Source organism: Bombina bombina, chromosome 12 (assembly GCF_027579735.1).
Source record: "Bombina bombina isolate aBomBom1 chromosome 12, aBomBom1.pri, whole genome shotgun sequence".
Classification (NCBI taxonomy): Eukaryota; Metazoa; Chordata; class Amphibia; order Anura; family Bombinatoridae; genus Bombina; species Bombina bombina.
In genome coordinates, this window is record NC_069510.1 from 107,816,299 (window position 1) to 107,834,596 (window position 18,298).

The 18,298-nt window shown below is 39.6% G+C and overlaps 1 protein-coding gene across 1 annotated transcript in view; it reads right to left on the reverse strand.

The window, feature by feature from the left end:
• The window catches only part of COL27A1 (collagen type XXVII alpha 1 chain), a 591,531-nt gene that overhangs the window by 407,780 nt on the left and 165,453 nt on the right, over nucleotides 1-18,298 (reverse strand). The window contains exons 11-12 of the mRNA XM_053696152.1: nucleotides 13,304-13,357; nucleotides 4,273-4,317 (exon numbers count right to left, since the gene is read on the reverse strand). Of these exons, the coding sequence (XP_053552127.1) occupies nucleotides 4,273-4,317; nucleotides 13,304-13,357 (99 nt within the window). The remainder of the gene's footprint in view (nucleotides 1-4,272; nucleotides 4,318-13,303; nucleotides 13,358-18,298) is intronic.

Genomic DNA, 18,298 nt, shown 5'->3' on the forward strand with positions numbered 1-18,298 from the left:
TGAATACGGAGAGCGCATTGCTCTCCGCATTCAGCGGTGTCTGTCGGACCTGATCCTCACTGTTGGATCAGGTCCGACAGACCTTTGTTAAATTGGCCTCAAAGACATTGGCTTCCTTTCACCAAACAAAAGTCAAATATTAACGTGACATTATTTATTATTTTAATTAGGGTGCCTAACAAATACTTCCCCACCTGTAAAATAACTGAAAATAGGTTGTACATAAGTTGACAATACAAAATCTTATGTATTGGTTAATTACTCCAATGTCAGGCACCTGTAGGTTAGCTGCACGTGCGAGTCAGGCAGTCACTGGTTAGCTGCACGTGCGAGACAGGCAGTCACTGGTTAGCTGTACATGTGAGTCAGGCAGTCGCAGGCTAGCTGTACGTGTGAGTCAGGCAGTCACTGGTTAGCTGTACGTGTGAGTCAGGCAGTCACAGGCTAGCTGTACGTGTGAGTCAGGCAGTCACAGGCTAGCTGCACGTGTGAGTCAGGCAGTCGCAGGCTAGCTGTACGTGTGAGTCAGGCAGTCACAGGCTAGCTGTACGTGTGAGTCAGGCAGTCACAGGCTAGCTGTACGTGTGAGTCAGGCAGTCACAGGCTAGCTGTACGTGTGAGTCAGGCAGTCACAGGCTAGCTGTACGTGTGAGTCAGGCAGTCACAGGTTAGCTGTACGTGTGAGTCAGGCAGTCGCAGGCTAGCTGTACATGTGAGTCAGGCAGTCGCAGGCTAGCTGTACGTGTGAGTCAGGCAGTCACAGGCTAGCTGTACGTGTGAGTCAGGCAGTCGCAGGTTAGCTGTACGTGTGAGTCAGGCAGTCACAGATTAGCTGTACGTGTGAGTCAGGCAGTCACAGGTTAGCTGTACGTGTGAGTCAGGCAGTCACAGGTTAGCTGTACGTGTGAGTCAGGCAGTCACAGGTTAGCTGTACGTGTGAGTCAGGCAGTCACAGGTTAGCTGTACGTGTGAGTCAGGCAGTCACAGGTTAGCTGTACGTGTGAGTCAGGCAGTCACAGGTTAGCTGTACGTGTGAGTCAGGCAGTCACAGGTTAGCTGTACGTGTGAGTCAGGCAGTCACAGGTTAGCTGTACGTGTGAGTCAGGTACCTGCAGATAAACTGTACATGAGAGTCAGGAAGCTGTAGGTTAGCTGTACGTGTGAGTCAGGTACCTGCAGATAAACTGTACATGAGAGTCAGGAAGCTGTAGGTTAGCTGTACGTGTGAGTCAGGTACCTGCAGATAAACTGTACATGAGAGTCAGGAAGCTGTAGGTTAGCTGTACGTGTGAGTCAGGTACCTGCAGATAAACTGTACATGAGAGTCAGGAAGCTGTAGGCTAGCTGTACGTGTGAGTCAGGTACCTGCAAATAAACTGTACATGAGAGTCAGGAAGCTGTAGCCTAGCTGTACGTGTGAGTCAGGTACCTGCATTTAAACTGTAAATGTGAGTTAGGTAGTCACAGGCTAGCTGTACCTGTGAGTCAGGCAGTCAGAGGCAAGCTGTATGTGTGAGTCAGGCAGTCGCAGGATAGCTGTACATGTGAGTCAGGCAGTCGCAGGCTAGCTGTACGTGTGAGTCAGGCAGTCACAGGCTAACTGTACGTGTGAGTCAGGCAGTCGCAGGCTAGCTAGCTGTATGTGTGAGTCAGGCAGTCACAGGCTAGCTGTACGTGTTAGTCAGGCAGTCACAGGCTAGCTGTACGTGCGAGTCACAGGCTAGCTGTACGTGTGAGTCAGGCAGTCGCAGGCTAGCTAGCTGTATGTGTGAGTCAGGCAGTCACAGGCTAGCTGTACGTGTTAGTCAGGCAGTCACAGGCTAGCTGTACGTGCGAGTCACAGGCTAGCTGTACGTGTGAGTCAGGCAGTCAGAGGCAAGCTGTTCGTGTCAGTCAGGCAGTCACAGGCTAGCTGTACATGTGAGTCAGGCAGTCGCAGGCTAGCTGTACGTGTGAGTCAGGCAGTCACAGGCTAGCTGTACGTGTGAGTCAGGCAGTCACAGGCTAGCTGTACGTGTGAGTCAGGCAGTCACAGACTAGCTGTACGTGTGAGTCAGGCAGGCAGAGGCTAGCTGTACGCGTGAGTCAGGCAGTCACAGGCTAGCTGTACGTGTGAGTCAGGCAGTCACAGGCTAGCTGTACGCTAACTAACTAATATGCAATGCGGTTGTTGGATGGGGAGCAGTGGTAAAGATAGACAGTTTCACATCCGCAAATTATAATGCAGGTACTTTATGATCACAAGACAAAAATCACTAACCTACAGCAGAAAACATGATGTTCTGGGATCTATGCCAAGACCATAAAACTGTTGTCTGCAGCCATTTTATACATACAAGACTTTTAAGAAGATTGTGCAACTTTATGTAAAAAATGTGCCTATTAATTAGCAGCACATGAGAGAGTTTTTTAAATGTGGCATTATTTTATAAATAAAAAAATAAAAGCTCTGTATGGTTTATTGTGCTACTGTAGTTGACAAACTATTAACTATATTTTTGGTTCTGACCCTGGACTGACAGTGGATTTGTGAAATTCCCTGCAAGTTCTGATTTTATACACACACACACACTCACATCCTGCATACTTATTATTGTGTATTTTTCCTGACCTTATAAATGAGCTTGTGCACTGCGGTAAGCAATCACTGTGTAGCATATCATATCTGGCTTCTGACTAGATGCACAACTTAATTGCTGATACATACTGTGCGTTTCTAAACTATTTATTGTGTATGCAGACCTTTTGCAATGCAGCAATTCACTGCTGATATATACTGTGCATATATGAGAATCCTGAAATGTTGCAGTACAGTACTTAAAGGGACAGTCTAGTATAAATTAAACTTTCATTATTCAGATAGAACTTTTAATTTTAATCAACTTTCCGGTTTACTTTTATCATCAAATTTGCTTTTTTCTCTTGGTATTCTTAGTTTAAACTAAACACGGGTAGGCTCATATGCTAATTTCTAAGCCCTTGAGGGCTGCCTCTTATCACATGCTTTTTAAATCTCTTTTCAACACAAAGAGACAGAAAGTACACATGGGCCATACAGATAACACTGTGTTCAGGCACAGGGGGTTATTTAAGATTTAGCACAACACAATGCTCAATACAAGACAATAGATAATAAACAGTCACAGTCATGTGATCAGGGGGCTGGAAGAAGGTTCCTAGATACAAGGTAATCACAGAGGTAAAAAGTATATTAATATAACTGTTGGTTATGCAAAACTGGGGAATGGGTAATAAAGGGATTATCTATCTTTTAAAACAATAACAATTCTATGGTAGACTGTCCCTTTAAGTGCTGATATATATTATGCACACATAAAAAATGTATTCAGTACGCAAAACCTTTTTCAATGCAGAACTAAACTACGAATATATACTGTGCATGTTTAAAAAAGGGCATTAACAGACCTTTGATATCCGTGGTTAACCTTACATTTGGATTGGTGGTGTAAAGACTGAAGTATAGGCTGCCAAAACAAGGATATTTCTTTTAAGTCTAAAAGTGTGCAAGGTCTGTTGCTGCCATTCTTTTTGCCTTAGCTAGTAATTCTCATTAGTTGTAGAAATCTTGGTAGGTTCCAGTACCATGTAATTGCACAGTAAAAGAAACTGAAATAGTTAAAATATCTAGCGGTAAATTTGCAGCTGCTTTGAAGAATTCCTGTGTCCCTGAATACTAATGGGATATTAAAAAAAATTAAAAAATATTTTATTAGTAATGTAGCAAAGGAAATTAATTTGCTTTGCAAATATATGCAATTCATTGCCAAGTAAAATACAGTAAGGTGATATTTCTCTATTAGTAAGCACTATTTATGTGGAAAAGGCTTACACCAATCAGGCACACACAGCCTTTTTCTGGCGATAAATTAAATTAAATTCAACGTTTATGATCATGTAGTTTCACTGCAGTGAAAAAAAATAATAAGCACAATTTATCTCAGGTGGGTAATACGGGCTAGAACCCAGGTTTTCAACCTGTTTCCTGCTAAATGGCATGGCTGAGTAAGAAAGGATGCTTATTGTGTGTATGAGTCATTGACCTATGAGTCTGTAAATAAATGAACATTTGCATCTACATATAAACAACAGAACAGAGAGCGTCATGCTACATTATTGTTATGGATACACAAATACAAGAATATGTGAAACCTGCTGCCTAGGTCAATCCATTACAGCTACAGACAGCAGTAGGAAATGCTCTTCCCAATTTCAGTACACAAGATCTGCAAAGTAGACAAGGAAAAACTTTACCGGCCTACCCATCGTGCCCCTCTTCCCGGGAACTCCAGGCAAACCCTGCAGGGAAAGGAACAGAGAGGGGTTAGGATAACAAACAATACTACTTCCTTATACCGCACCATGGCCCCAATCTGCACAGTTATCAAACAAGAGTTGAGGAAGTCTACAAGCTAAAAATATTCAGCAGAGTAAATGTAACACACTACGAGGTCAGTACAATTTATTTGGAGGTTGAAATCTGGTGCATTTCCGTGCTCATCATTTGCCAAATCAGCATTGTGTACTTTGTTAAGATCAGTTATTTTAAGCCACATTTCCCCCCAGCAATTCACAGACAGATACACTCTCTGTATGATTACACAGAGCACAATACTTCTTTTAAGAGGGTCATGACCTTGTCATTCATTGAAAAGGTTTCATCTTTATCTATGGGTCTCTCATAAACCTCTCACACTCTGCTCCTAAATGTTTCTGGATTTATCATACACCTTGGGTGTGTAACGTATCTGTACATCATGTGTTTGCGTCTCCATTAATCACTGTTTATTTAGTGGATAACCACAAAAATCAAGAGTCTGTGTGTATCAGAAGTGTGTCTTTTCTCTGAGCACAGCTTGATCTAGCTGTCTACAGTCCCACTGGGCCCTACAGTTCGTTTATATGTCCAATGGGTCAGAGGGCAGGGGGAAGGCATGTTTGCAATTATGCTTTAAGCAGAACTTTGAGAGAGCCAGTTTTTAGATCCAGTCACATATGAGCTACATAAAATCCCACTGCTCTGCCAATTTTCATGGCAACGTGTTATATCCCTGTTTCAGATCACACAAATAGTTTGGGACTGGTTTTCAGGAGCAGGCTAATAACTACACACCATCTGAAGCCATTTATCTTGCTGTATTTTAGCACAGAACAAATGCAGACTTGTTAATACAAGTGCAGGATGTAAGGTTGCATTAGAGGTCTATTTAAAGGGACATTTATCTTTTATTATTCAGATAGAATATACATTTTTTCAAATACTTTCTAATTTACTTTTGTTATCAATTTTGCTTCATTCACTTGGTATCCTTTATTGAAGGAGCAGAAATGCACCACAGGGAACAAGCTGAACATATTGGTAAGCCAATGATATCAGACATATATGTGCAGCCACAAATTAGCAGCTAGCTCCCAGTTCCCGAGCCTACCTAGGTATCCTTTTCAGCAAAGGATACCAAGAGATCTAAGCAAACTAGATAATAGAACTAAATTGGAACATTGTTTAAAATTGTATGCTCTGTCTGAATCACAAAACAAAAAACAGAATTTATGCTTACCTGATAAATTACTTTCTCCAACGGTGTGTCCGGTCCACGGCGTCATCCTTACTTGTGGGATATTCTCTTCCCCAACAGGAAATGGCAAAGAGTCCCAGCAAAGCTGGCCATATAGTCCCTCCGCCCACCCCAGTCATTCGACCGACGGACAGGAGGAAATATATATAGGAGAAACCATATGGTACCGTGGTGACTGTAGTTAGAGAAAATAATTCATCAGACCTGATTAAAAAACCAGGGCGGGCCGTGGACCGGACACACCGTTGGAGAAAGTAATTTATCAGGTAAGTATAAATTCTGTTTTCTCCAACATTGGTGTGTCCGGTCCACGGCGTCATCCTTACTTGTGGGAACCAATACCAAAGCTTTAGGACACGGATGAAGGGAGGGAGAAAATCAGGTTACCTAAACGGAAGGCACCACAGCTTGCAAAACCTTTCTCCCAAAAATAGCCTCCGAAGAAGAAAAAGTATCAAATTTGTAAAATTTGGCAAAAGTGTGCAGTGAAGACCAAGTCGCTGCCTTACATATCTGGTCAACAGAAGCCTCGTTCTTGAAGGCCCATGTGGAAGCCACAGCCCTAGTGGAGTGAGCTGTGATTCTTTCAGGAGGCTGCCGTCCGGCAGTCTCATAAGCCAATCGGATAATGCTTTTAAGCCAAAAGGAAAGAGAGGTAGAAGTCGCTTTTTGACCTCTCCTTTTACCAGAATAAACAACAAACAAGGAAGATGTTTGTCTGAAATCTTTAGTAGCCTCTAAATAGAATTTTAGAGCACGGACAACGTCCAAATTGTGTAACAAACGTTCCTTCTTTGAAACTGGATTCAGACACAAAGAAGGTACAACTATCTCCTGGTTAATATTTTTGTTAGAAACAACTTTAGGAAGAAAACCAGGCTTAGTACGCAAAACCGCCTTATCTGCATGGAACACCAGATAAGGCGGAGAACACTGCAGAGCAGATAACTCTGAAACTCTTCTAGCAGAAGAAATTGCAACTAAAAACAAAACTTTCCAAGATAGTAACTTAATATCTATGGAATGTAAAGGTTCAAACGGAACCCCTTGAAGAACTGAAAGAACTAGATTTAGACTCCAGGGAGGAGTCAAAGGTCTGTAAACAGGCTTGATCCTAACCAGAGCCTGAACAAATGCTTGAACATCTGGCACAGCTGCCAGTCTTTTGTGTAGTAAGACAGATAAAGCAGAGATCTGTCCCTTTAGAGAACTTGCAGATAATCCTTTCTCCAAACCTTCTTGTAGAAAGGAGAGAATCTTAGGAATTTTTATCTTATTCCATGGGAATCCTTTGGATTCACACCAACAGATATATTTTTTCCATATTTTATGGTAAATTTTTCTAGTTACAGGTTTTCTGGCCTGAATCAGAGTATCTATAACAGAATCTGAAAACCCACGCTTCGATAGAATCAAGCGTTCAATCTCCAAGCCGTCAGTTGGAGGGAGACCAGATTTGGATGTTCGAATGGACCCTGAACAAGAAGGTCCTGTCTCAAAGGTAGCTTCCATGGTGGAGCCGATGACATATTCACCAGGTCTGCATACCAAGTCCTGCGTGGCCACGCAGGAGCTATCAAGATCACCGAGGCCCTCTCCTGATTGATCCTGGCTACCAGCCTGGGAATGAGAGGAAACGGTGGGAATACATGAGCTAGGTTGAAGGTCCAAGGTGCTACTATAGTGCATCTACTAGAGTCGCCTTGGGATCCCTGGATCTGGACCCGTAGCAAGGAACCTTGAAGTTCTGACGAGACGCCATCAGATCCATGTCTGGAATGCCCCATAATTGAGTTATTTGGGCAAAGATTTCCGGATGGAGTTCCCACTCCCCCGGATGGAATGTCTGACGACTCAGAAAATCCGCTTCCCAATTTTCCACTCCTGGGATGTGGATCGTAGACAAGTGGCAGGAGTGATCCTCCGCCCATTTAATTATTTTGGTCACTTCTTTCATCGCCAGGGAACTCCTTGTTCCCCCCTGATGATTGATATATGCAACGGTCGTCATGTTGTCTGATTGGAACCTTAAGAATTTGGCCTTTGCTAGTTGAGGCCAAGCTCTGAGAGCATTGAATATCGCTCTCAGTTCCAGAATGTTTATCGGGAGAAGAGACTCTTCCCGAGACCATAGACCCTGAGCTTTCAGGGATTCCCAGACCGCGCCCCAGCCCACTAGACTTGCGTCGGTCGTGACAATGACCCACTCTGGTCTGCGGAAGCTCATTCCCTGGGACAGATGGTCCAGGGTCAGCCACCAACGGAGTGAATCTCTGGTCTTTTGATCTACTTGAATCATTGGAGACAAGTCTGTATAATCCCCATTCCACTGTTTGAGCATGCACAGTTGTAATGGTCTTAGATGAATTCGTGCAAAAGGAACTATGTCCATTGTTGCAACCATCAATCCTACTACTTCCATGCACTGCGCTATGGAAGGACGAGGAACAGAATGAAGCACTTGACAAGAGCTTAGAAGTTTTGATTTTCTGACCTCTGTCAGAAAAATCCTCATTTCTAAGGAATCTATTATTGTTCCCAAGAAGGGAACTCTTGTCGACGGGGACAGAGAACTTTTTTCTTTGTTCACCTTCCATCCGTGAGATCTGAGAAAGGCTAGAACGATGTCCGTATGAGCCTTTGCTTTTGACAGGGACGACGCTTGTATTAGAATGTCGTCCAAGTAAGGTACTACTGCAATTCCCCTTGGTCTTAGAACCGCTAGAAGGGACCCTAGCACCTTTGTGAAAATCCTTGGAGCAGTGGCTAATCCGAATGGGAGGGCCACAAACTGGTAATGCTTGTCCAGAAAAGCGAACCTTAGGAACTGATGATGTTCTTTGTGGATAGGAATATGTAGGTACGCATCCTTTAGATCAGTGTTTTTCAACCAGTGTGCCGTGGCACACTAGTGTGCCGTGAGAGATCCTCAGGTGTGCCACGGCAGACTGACAACAGTGTGACATATTTTTTAAACTTTGCTTGTTTATACTCCCAGTGCAGGGGAAGTTTGTAGGAGGCATGGCATAACAGCACAATACATACAGTATGTGTATGTTTGTGTGTATGTGTATATATATATGCTGTATTAGGCTACAATGTGTGATTTTTTTAAAATCTTGGGATGGTGGTGTGCCACAGGATTTTTTAATGTAAAAAAGTGTGCCACGGCAAAAAAAAGGTTAAAAATCACTGCTTTAGATCCACGGTAGTCATAAATTGACTTTCCTGGATGGTGGGTAGAATCGTTCGAATAGTTTCCATTTTGAACGATGGTACCCTGAGAAATTTGTTTAGGATCTTCAAATCCAAAATTGGTCTGAACGTTCCCTCTTTTTTGGGAACTACGAACAGATTGGAATAAAATCCCATTCCTTGTTCCTTTATTGGAACTGGGTGTATCACTCCCATCTTTAACAGGTCTTCTACACAATGTAAGAATGCCTGTCTCTTTATTTGGTTTGAGGATAAGTGAGACCTGTGGAACCTTCCCCTTGGGGGTAGTTCCTTGAATTCCAGGAGATAACCTTGAGAAACTATTTCTAGCGCCCAAGGATCCTGAACATCTCTTGCCCAAGCCTGAGCAAAGAGAGAGAGTCTGCCCCCCACTAGATCCGGTCCCGGATCGGGGGCTACTCCTTCATGCTGTTTTGTTAGCAGTGGCAGGCTTCTTGGCCTGCTTACCCTTGTTCCAGCCTTGCATTGGTTTCCAGGCTGGTTTGGGTTGTGAGGCATTACCCTCTTGCTTAGAGGATGCAGAATTAGAGGCCGGTCCGTTTCTGCGAAAGGGACGAAAATTAGACTTATTTTTAGCCTTAAAAGACCTATCCTGTGGAAGGGCGTGGCCCTTTCCCCCAGTGATGTCTGAAATAATCTCTTTCAATTCTGGTCCAAATAAAGTTTTACCTTTGAAAGGGATGTTAAGCAATTTTGTCTTGGATGACACATCCGCTGACCAAGACTTTAGCCAAAGCGCTCTGCGCGCCACGATAGCAAACCCTGAATTTTTCGCCGCTAATCTAGCTAATTGCAAAGCGGCATCTAAAATAAAAGAGTTAGCCAATTTAAGTGCGTGAACTCTGTCCATAACCTCCTCATATGGAGTTTCTCTACTGAGCGACTTTTCTAGTTCCTCGAACCAGAACCACGCTGCCGTAGTGACAGGAACAATGCATGAAATTGGTTGTAGAAGGTAGCCTTGCTGTACAAAAATCTTTTTAAGCAAACCTTCCAATTTTTTATCCATAGGATCTTTGAAAGCACAACTATCTTTGATAGGAATAGGAGTGCGTTTGTTTAGAGTAGAAACTGCCCCCTCGACCTTGGGGACTGTCTGCCATAAGTCCTTTCTGGGGTCGACCATAGGAAATAATTTCTTAAATATAGGGGGGGGGGACAAAAGGTATGCCGGGCTTTTCCCACTCCTTATTTACTATGTCCGCCACCCGCTTGGGTATAGGAAAAGCGTCGGGGGGCACCGGAAGCTCTAGGAACTTGTCCATCTTGCATAATTTCTCTGGAATGACCAAGTTGTCACAATCATCCAGAGTAGATAACACCTCCTTAAGCAGTGCGCGGAGATGTTCTAATTTAAATTTAAATGTCACAACATCAGGTTCAGCTTGATGAGAAATTTTTCCTGAATCTGAGATTTCTCCATCAGACAAAACCTCCCTCATGGCCCCTTCAGATTGGTGTGAGGGTATGACAGAACAATTATCATCAGCGCCCTCTTGCTCTTCAGTGTCTAAAACAGAGCAATCGCGCTTTCTCTGATAAGTAGGCATTTTGGATAAAATATTTGCTATGGAGTTATCCATTACAGCCGTTAATTGTTGCATGGTAATAAGTATTGGCGCACTAGATGTACTAGGGGCCTCCTGCATGGGCAAAACTGGTGTAGACACAGTAGGAGATGATGTAGTATCATGTTTACTCCCCTCATTTGAGGAATCATCTTGGGCAATATCATTATCTGTGGCAGTACTGTCCTTACTTTGTTTGGACGCTATGGCACAATTATCACATAAATTTAAATGGGGAGACACATTGGCTCTCATACATATAGAACATAGCTTATCTGAAGGTACAGACATGTTAAACAGGCTTAAACTTGTCAACAAAGCACAAAAAACGTTTTAAAACAAAACCGTTACTGTCTCTTTAAATTTCAAACAGAAAACACTTTATTACTGAATATGTGAAAAAGTATGAAGGAATTGTTCAAAAATTACCAAAATTTCACCACAGTGTCTTAAGGCATTAAAAGTATTGCACACCAAATTTCAGAGCTTTAACCCTTAAAATAACGGAACCGGAGCCGTTTTTAAATTTAACCCCTATACAGTCCCAGCTATAGTCTTTGCTGAGACCCAACCAAGCCCAGAGGGGAATACGATACCAATTGACGCCTTCTAGAAGCTTTTTCAGTGATTTTTAGATCCTCACACATGCATCTGCATGCCCTGCTCTCAAAAAACAACTGCGCAGTAATGGCGCGAAAATGAGGCTCAGTCTATAACTAGAAAGGCCCCCTGACTGAAGAAGGTGTCTAACACAGTGCCTGCCGTTTTATAAACGTTCCCCAAGATTATAAATGCCAATTGTTAGCCTAAATCTGAATAATATGCCCAAATAAAGCAATCGATTTAGCCCATAAAAATGTCTACCAGTTTTTTAGCCCATATTAAGCCCTTTATTCTGTTTGTTTGACTAAGAAAATGGCTTACCGGTCCCCATGAGGGGAAATGACAGCCTTCCAGCATTACACAGTCTTGTTAGAAATATGGCTAGTCATACCTTAAGCAGAAAAGTCTGCTAACTGTTTCCCCCAACTGAAGTTACTTCATCCCAACAGTCCTATGTGGAAACAGCAATCGATTTTAGTTACTGTCTGCTAAAATCATCTTCCTCTCACAAACAGAAATCTTCATCCTTTTCTGTTTCAGAGTAAATAGTACATACCAGCACTATTTTAAAATAACAAACACTTGATAGAAGAATAAAAACTACATTTAAACATCAAAAAACTCTTAACCATCTCCGTGGAGATGTTGCCTGTGCAACGGCAAAGAGAATGACTGGGGTGGGCGGAGCCTAGGAGGGACTATATGGCCAGCTTTGCTGGGACTCTTTGCCATTTCCTGTTGGGGAAGAGAATATCCCACAAGTAAGGATGACGCCGTGGACCGGACACACCAATGTTGGAGAAATGTTGTGTTTCATGTCCCATTAACCAGTTATTACAGTTTGTGATATAGGTGAAGTCCATGATTCAGCTCACAACTACAGAAACTATTACATTATATAATACAAAGCTATTAGAACTAGCCAGGGAGCTATCCCCGGAATCCATGGGAAGCTAATCTCAGTGATGAAAGGGAAGAAATTGTACTTTAGCTGCACACAGCCAGAATGTCTCCCTAACAGCCATCTAACCCAGCCACCTGTTCCTGGACTGGACTTCGTTTTCCAACTTCATAGCAAATTTATTTTCTTTGGTTTCCGGCCAAAGTTGTTTTTTGTTTTTTTAAATGAAGAGCATTTGCTGTATCTTTAGATCACAAGCAATGCAATTTAGTACTTGATGGTAAAATCATTTCTTTACATTTAAAATGACAATACTAAATGCCATTATTAATAAGTAAATAATCTCTCACCCACTTGGAGAGAAAGTTAGAAAAGCTAAAGGTCTTGCCAGCCATTGCGCACCCTCTCAGCCTTTTGCTATGCGTTATAAGTCAGTCAGTCAATAGGACATCAGCTGAACAAAAACAATAAGGTGACTTTTCTTCCATGAAAAGCTATAAGATAAGGGGATTATGGGTAAATATATGCAAATGTGTTTTACAATGACTCACCGGCATGAGGGAGTCTCTATTTATAACAGATATCAAAAGCAAAAAGGTGAGACAGTTCTGAGCCTTGTCTGCATATTTATTCTAACCCAGAATCCCTAGTTACCGTGGAAACACTAACTGTAGAATATTTCTTAAACAACTCATTTATGTACATCTGCGCATGTGCTTAATAATTATTTACTTTATATGATTTTATTTAAGTTGGCGGTTTTAGTTGTTTTTTTACCCCTCTTCACTCACAATAAGGAAATCATTTTTCTAATAAATAGCATTGCCCATAAATGCACGTGACTATCTCTAAACAACCTACTGGTTAAGTTTAGAGTACAGATTTGTGAGATGAGAGTGCATGTGAGAAGGTAAGTGGTTCTCACAGAACAAATAATGAATATGTGGTGAAATATAACAAAACAATATCGTGAAAACATCATGGTACGATTGATTTTAAGCTTTCATTCTTTAGAGACATTTGTAGTTTAAAGGGCCATTATAGTAAGAAAAAATAACAAGCTGTAATTTGAGCCTGCCCCTCTGTGTGTTTAACATCGCCGATCCAATCAGCAGCGCTAGTCCCACAATCCAGCTGTGTAACTAGAACTGCTGATTGAATCAGTGGTACAGTCTGCTCAGGACCTGTAGTAATCTGTGGGTCTAGAGCAGTACTTCTACTATGTGTTTAACCCCGTAGCGGGGCTAAAAAAGACACAAAGGTGAAGGGTTGCTAGTCTTAAAATGAAATGCTAATGTAAATTAGAGTATGCCATTTTTGACTATAATGGCAATTTACTATATACATTCAGCCCTGTTTTCTTGTTTATAATATATGCAGCAGACACAATAAATACTCACGCGTTCTCCATCACCTCCAGGTAACCCAAACAACCCTGGTGGACCAATGAAGCCCTACAGGAAAAGAAGGAGAAAAAGGATGGTGTAAGACCGTGTTTTAAAATCCTTCATGCCTTGGCTCTAAGGCTTGCAATGTAGATGTGTGTTCCAGCGCCGATCTGCGGCTCTCAGCGATGAAATAAACCTTGAGGCAAGTGTATATGCCCATGGACTGCATGGTGCTGGCTTCCACGATGTAGTCCAAGGGCACATACCCTCACACCAGGGACCATGCAGGAGGGAGCGTGGACGAGTTGTCTAAATCACCAGATTATGCACCTGTTGTGATAAAAGCTGGTTATGAATAAACACATTTATGGGTTAGATATTTGTACATTAGGGCGCAAGGCAGTGGCAGACATTCAATTCCAGGTAACAAGATAATATGAGATTTAATTTGTGAGGTGCTTTTTGCGAGGCCCATTTTGTAGACCCCGTGAAAAGAGATATTAGTGTACAGCGCCAAAAGACACGCAAACTCACTAAAGTGAAGAAAGAGACTAACAGAAACGCGTAAGGAGCGTCTAAAAAAGGCTTAAGTGTGCAAGAAATGTGTTAAAAAAATCAGGGTTTAATAGAACAAGTATTATTTAAAAATATACACAAAATATATATAAAAAAGCATACAATAATAATAAAACGGAATAACAGTGTAAATACTGTGAGTGATATATATATATATATCATATAACTATATAAAAAATGTCCCAATATATAAAAAGAAACGTCCAGAAAAAACTATCAGTTCGAGTTTCGTTTTTCGGATGAAGACCCGGTAAGCCTATTTTCTATTAGGCAGGTCTATCCCCCTAGGCATTGTAACATTTTGTTTTCTTGTTTCCAGTTCAGGTTATCCCAGTGCTGATATTTCAGAACGACAACCAGGAACAAGCGACTACACTAGATCCACCGTCTTTATACAATTTTTTATACTAACGGATTTCTTTCACTCACACACTTGGATATTTTTCTATACCCACATAAGTGGATTTTTGCACATTTGTTTTTTTTTCTGGACTATTCATATAACATATCCCTAAGTGTACACTTTTCCGTATTTTTATATATATAGATAGATAGATAGATATAGATATATATATATATATATATATATATATATATATGTCTCTCTCACAGTATTCACACTGTTATTCTGTTTTATAATTATTGTATGCTTTATATATATATAGATAAATAAATATATATTTTGTGTATATTTTTTAAATGTTACTTGTTCTATTAAACCCTGATTTTTTAAACACATTTCTTGCACACTTAAAGGGACAGTATACTATAAAATTGTTTTTCCCTTTAAAGGGACATTAAACACTTTGAGATGGTAATATAAAATGATAAATTGTATAAATAAAACAACTCTTTCATTATTTATTTTGTTCTCTTTTCCTTTTAATTCCAATCTGAAATTGTGAGCTTTTCAATCCCTGTTAGAAATGGAAGTGCAGCACACTGTTAAATCCAGCACAACCATTGGCTGCACACTCTAATGAGCTATGTATAACTGTCCCTAATTGGCCACAGCAGAGAAGGTAACACAAGTTACAACATGGCAGCTCCCAGTGTTTTATAGACACTAAAACTTTACACTTATTTTGTCACTTTTTAAACAACTAATGAAACTTTAAAAAATACATCTACATTTTAGTCATGGACTAATCTTTTCTTTGAATGCATCATTCTATCTAGCATGCATTTAGTGTTTAATGTCCCTTTATGTGTTTCCAATAATTTTTTTTACCAACTGCAGAGTATAAAATGTATGAGATTTGCTTTTTTTAAGGTTTAAATGTGTATATGAATTAGCTGATTTTGTGTTTTGAAACCACAACCTAATAAAATGGGTTGAGCTTGTAGGTATAATCAGATCTCATCACTTTATCACATTGTGTACATATACATGTGTCTTTATCTTATATCTGTAGGTATAATCAGATCTCATTACTTTATAACATTGTGTACATATACATGCGTCTGTATCTTATATCTGTAGGTATAATCAGATCTCACTACTTTATCACATTGTGTACATATACATGTGTCTTTATCTTATATCTGTAGGTATAATCAGATCTCATTACTGTATCACATTGTGTACATATACATGCATCTTTATCTTATATCTGTAGGTATAATCAGATCTCATTACTTTATCACACTGTGTACATATACATGTGTCTTTATCTTATATCTGTAGGTATAATCCGATCTCATTACTTTATCACATTGTGTACATATACCTGCTTCTTTATCTTATATCTGTAGGTATAATCCGATCTCATTACTTTATCACATTGTGTACATATACATGCTTCTTTATCTTATATACATGCGTCTGTATCTTATATCTGTAGGTATAATCAGATCTCACTACTTTATCACATTGTGTACATATACATGTGTCTTTATCTTATATCTGTAGGTATAATCAGATCTCATTACTGTATCACATTGTGTACATATACATGTGTCTTTATCTTATATCTGTAGGTATAATCAGATCTCATTACTTTATCACATTGTGTACATATACATGTGTCTTTATCTTATATCTGTAGGTTTAATCAGATCTCATTACTTTATCACATTGTGTACATATACCTGCTTCTTTATCTTATATCTGTCCATAAACCAATCACCAATACTTGGAGAGAACAATGGAAAATTAACATTTTATTACCTTATCTCTTCTATAACCCACTGGGTGTGTAATTTCTTCTACTGGCTGTAAAACAGCTTGGCCTTGAGGCCAAAAACGTTCAGGATGGATGGGGATACCACAGGCTAAATAAACTATTTCAAATGCCAATATAAGGGTAATGGAAATACTTGTAAACAATTTAATACACTCCAGCAGGTAAAGCGGATCATTGGGAACAAAAAGGGGAGAACATTTTTTTAGTAAACTGTCCCTTAAAGCCTTTTTTAAAGGGAAGAAAATGTTTGAGTAAACCTTTAAGCTCCTGACACATTTCTATTAGTATCTTTGTAGACACAATATCCATTACATGAACTGAACAGCATGTTACAAATGGGGCATTTTCATTGACAGATCCAGCACAGTACCTCAGGAAACCAGTAAAGGGACATTAAATACAAACTGTACCCCCCACAAATGATCCAGTTTCATTAATGAAAATAAAATAAACAAAAAGTGTAATATGTATTTATTATTTATTTGTCTTGTTTTGCAATAAAATAACTCTAAAACTTCAATAGGCTCTTTGCTACCTAAACAGTCTGGAGCTCAAATTATGTATCCTAAGTATAATGCAAAATACTGCTAACTTCCTGACCCAGGTACACACTAGACCATGATAGCATAAAACATACAAACAAAAAAAATGAGGCAGCACTCTAGGGGTTTCCAAAAATATAAACTAAAGCTTTTATTCCATCAGATAAAACGTCACATCAATGTAGGAGGACAGAGAAGATATCCTTACGCGTTTCGTGCCACTCTTTGTTAGCACATTCTAAATGCTTTCAAATATTTATTTTGTATGCAGTATTTAATTGCTGATATATACTGTGCATACATAATTATTTATTTTGTATGCAGCATTTAATTACTGATATATACTGCACATATATAATTATTTATTCTGTATGCATTTAATTGCTGATATATACTGTGCATATATAATTATTTATTTTGTATGCAGCATTTAATTACTGATATATACTGCACATATATAATTATTTATTCTGTATGCATTTAATTGCTGATATATACTGTGCATATATAATTATTTATTTTGTATGCAGCATTTAATTGCTGATATATACTGTCCATATATCATTATTTATTTTGTATGCAGCATTTAATTACTGATATAAACTGTGCATATATCATTATTTATTTTGTATGCAGCATGTAATTACTGATATATACTGGGCATATATAATTATATATAGTGCATGCAGACCTTTTGCAATGCAACTCTTAATTGCTGATATAAATATTTTGCATATGTAAAATATTCCGGGCTAGATTACAAGTAGGATGAAATGGATAGCACTAAGTATTTTGATAAATGCCTTGTTCAAGGCTGAAACACATAGACATCGATTATACAGCGGCTCTGGTTTCCATGATTACGTTTTTTAACAGTCCGTTAAGCCTTATTATATAAGCACTGGGTTTACATATTTGGCAATATTGCACTATGTATTTTTGTTTTTATAGGTTTCTAGTTTTGGCTACAGCGGACATTTATATATTTTTTTTCACAGACACTTTTGCTATTTGGGAACGTTTGGATTTTATTTTTGATATATAGACACAGTTTTATACACTTTTTGGGGGATGTATATGCTTCTTTTTGTAAGGATATCTCCTTTTACTCTATGATATTGTATTAAGGATTCATTTGGATCACTATTCAACAAATTTTGGTACCATAAAACATGTTTTTTTTTTACTGATTGTTCATATATTTTTGTGAATACTGCAACAATATATCCAATCTGCACACCCAGAGGCAGAACTTTTTTTCATTTTCTGCGATGAGATTTTTTTTTAGTGAAAAATTTTCTGCAGTGTCTTTAAGAAGCTGGTGTTGCTGTGTTTTTTGCCCTTACTTGGTGTGCATGAGGACAGGTTCATGTACAGCCTGTGTATACAACATATATACACACACACACACCATACACACCATATATACACACACACACACTATATACACACACACACTCACCATATACACACACACACCATATACACACACACCATATACACACACAGACACTATATACACACACACACCATACACACCATATACACACACACACCATATACACACACACACACACCATATACACACACACACACACCATATACACACACACACACCATATACACACACACACCATATACACACACCATATACACACACACCATATGCGCACACACACACACACACACACACACACTATATA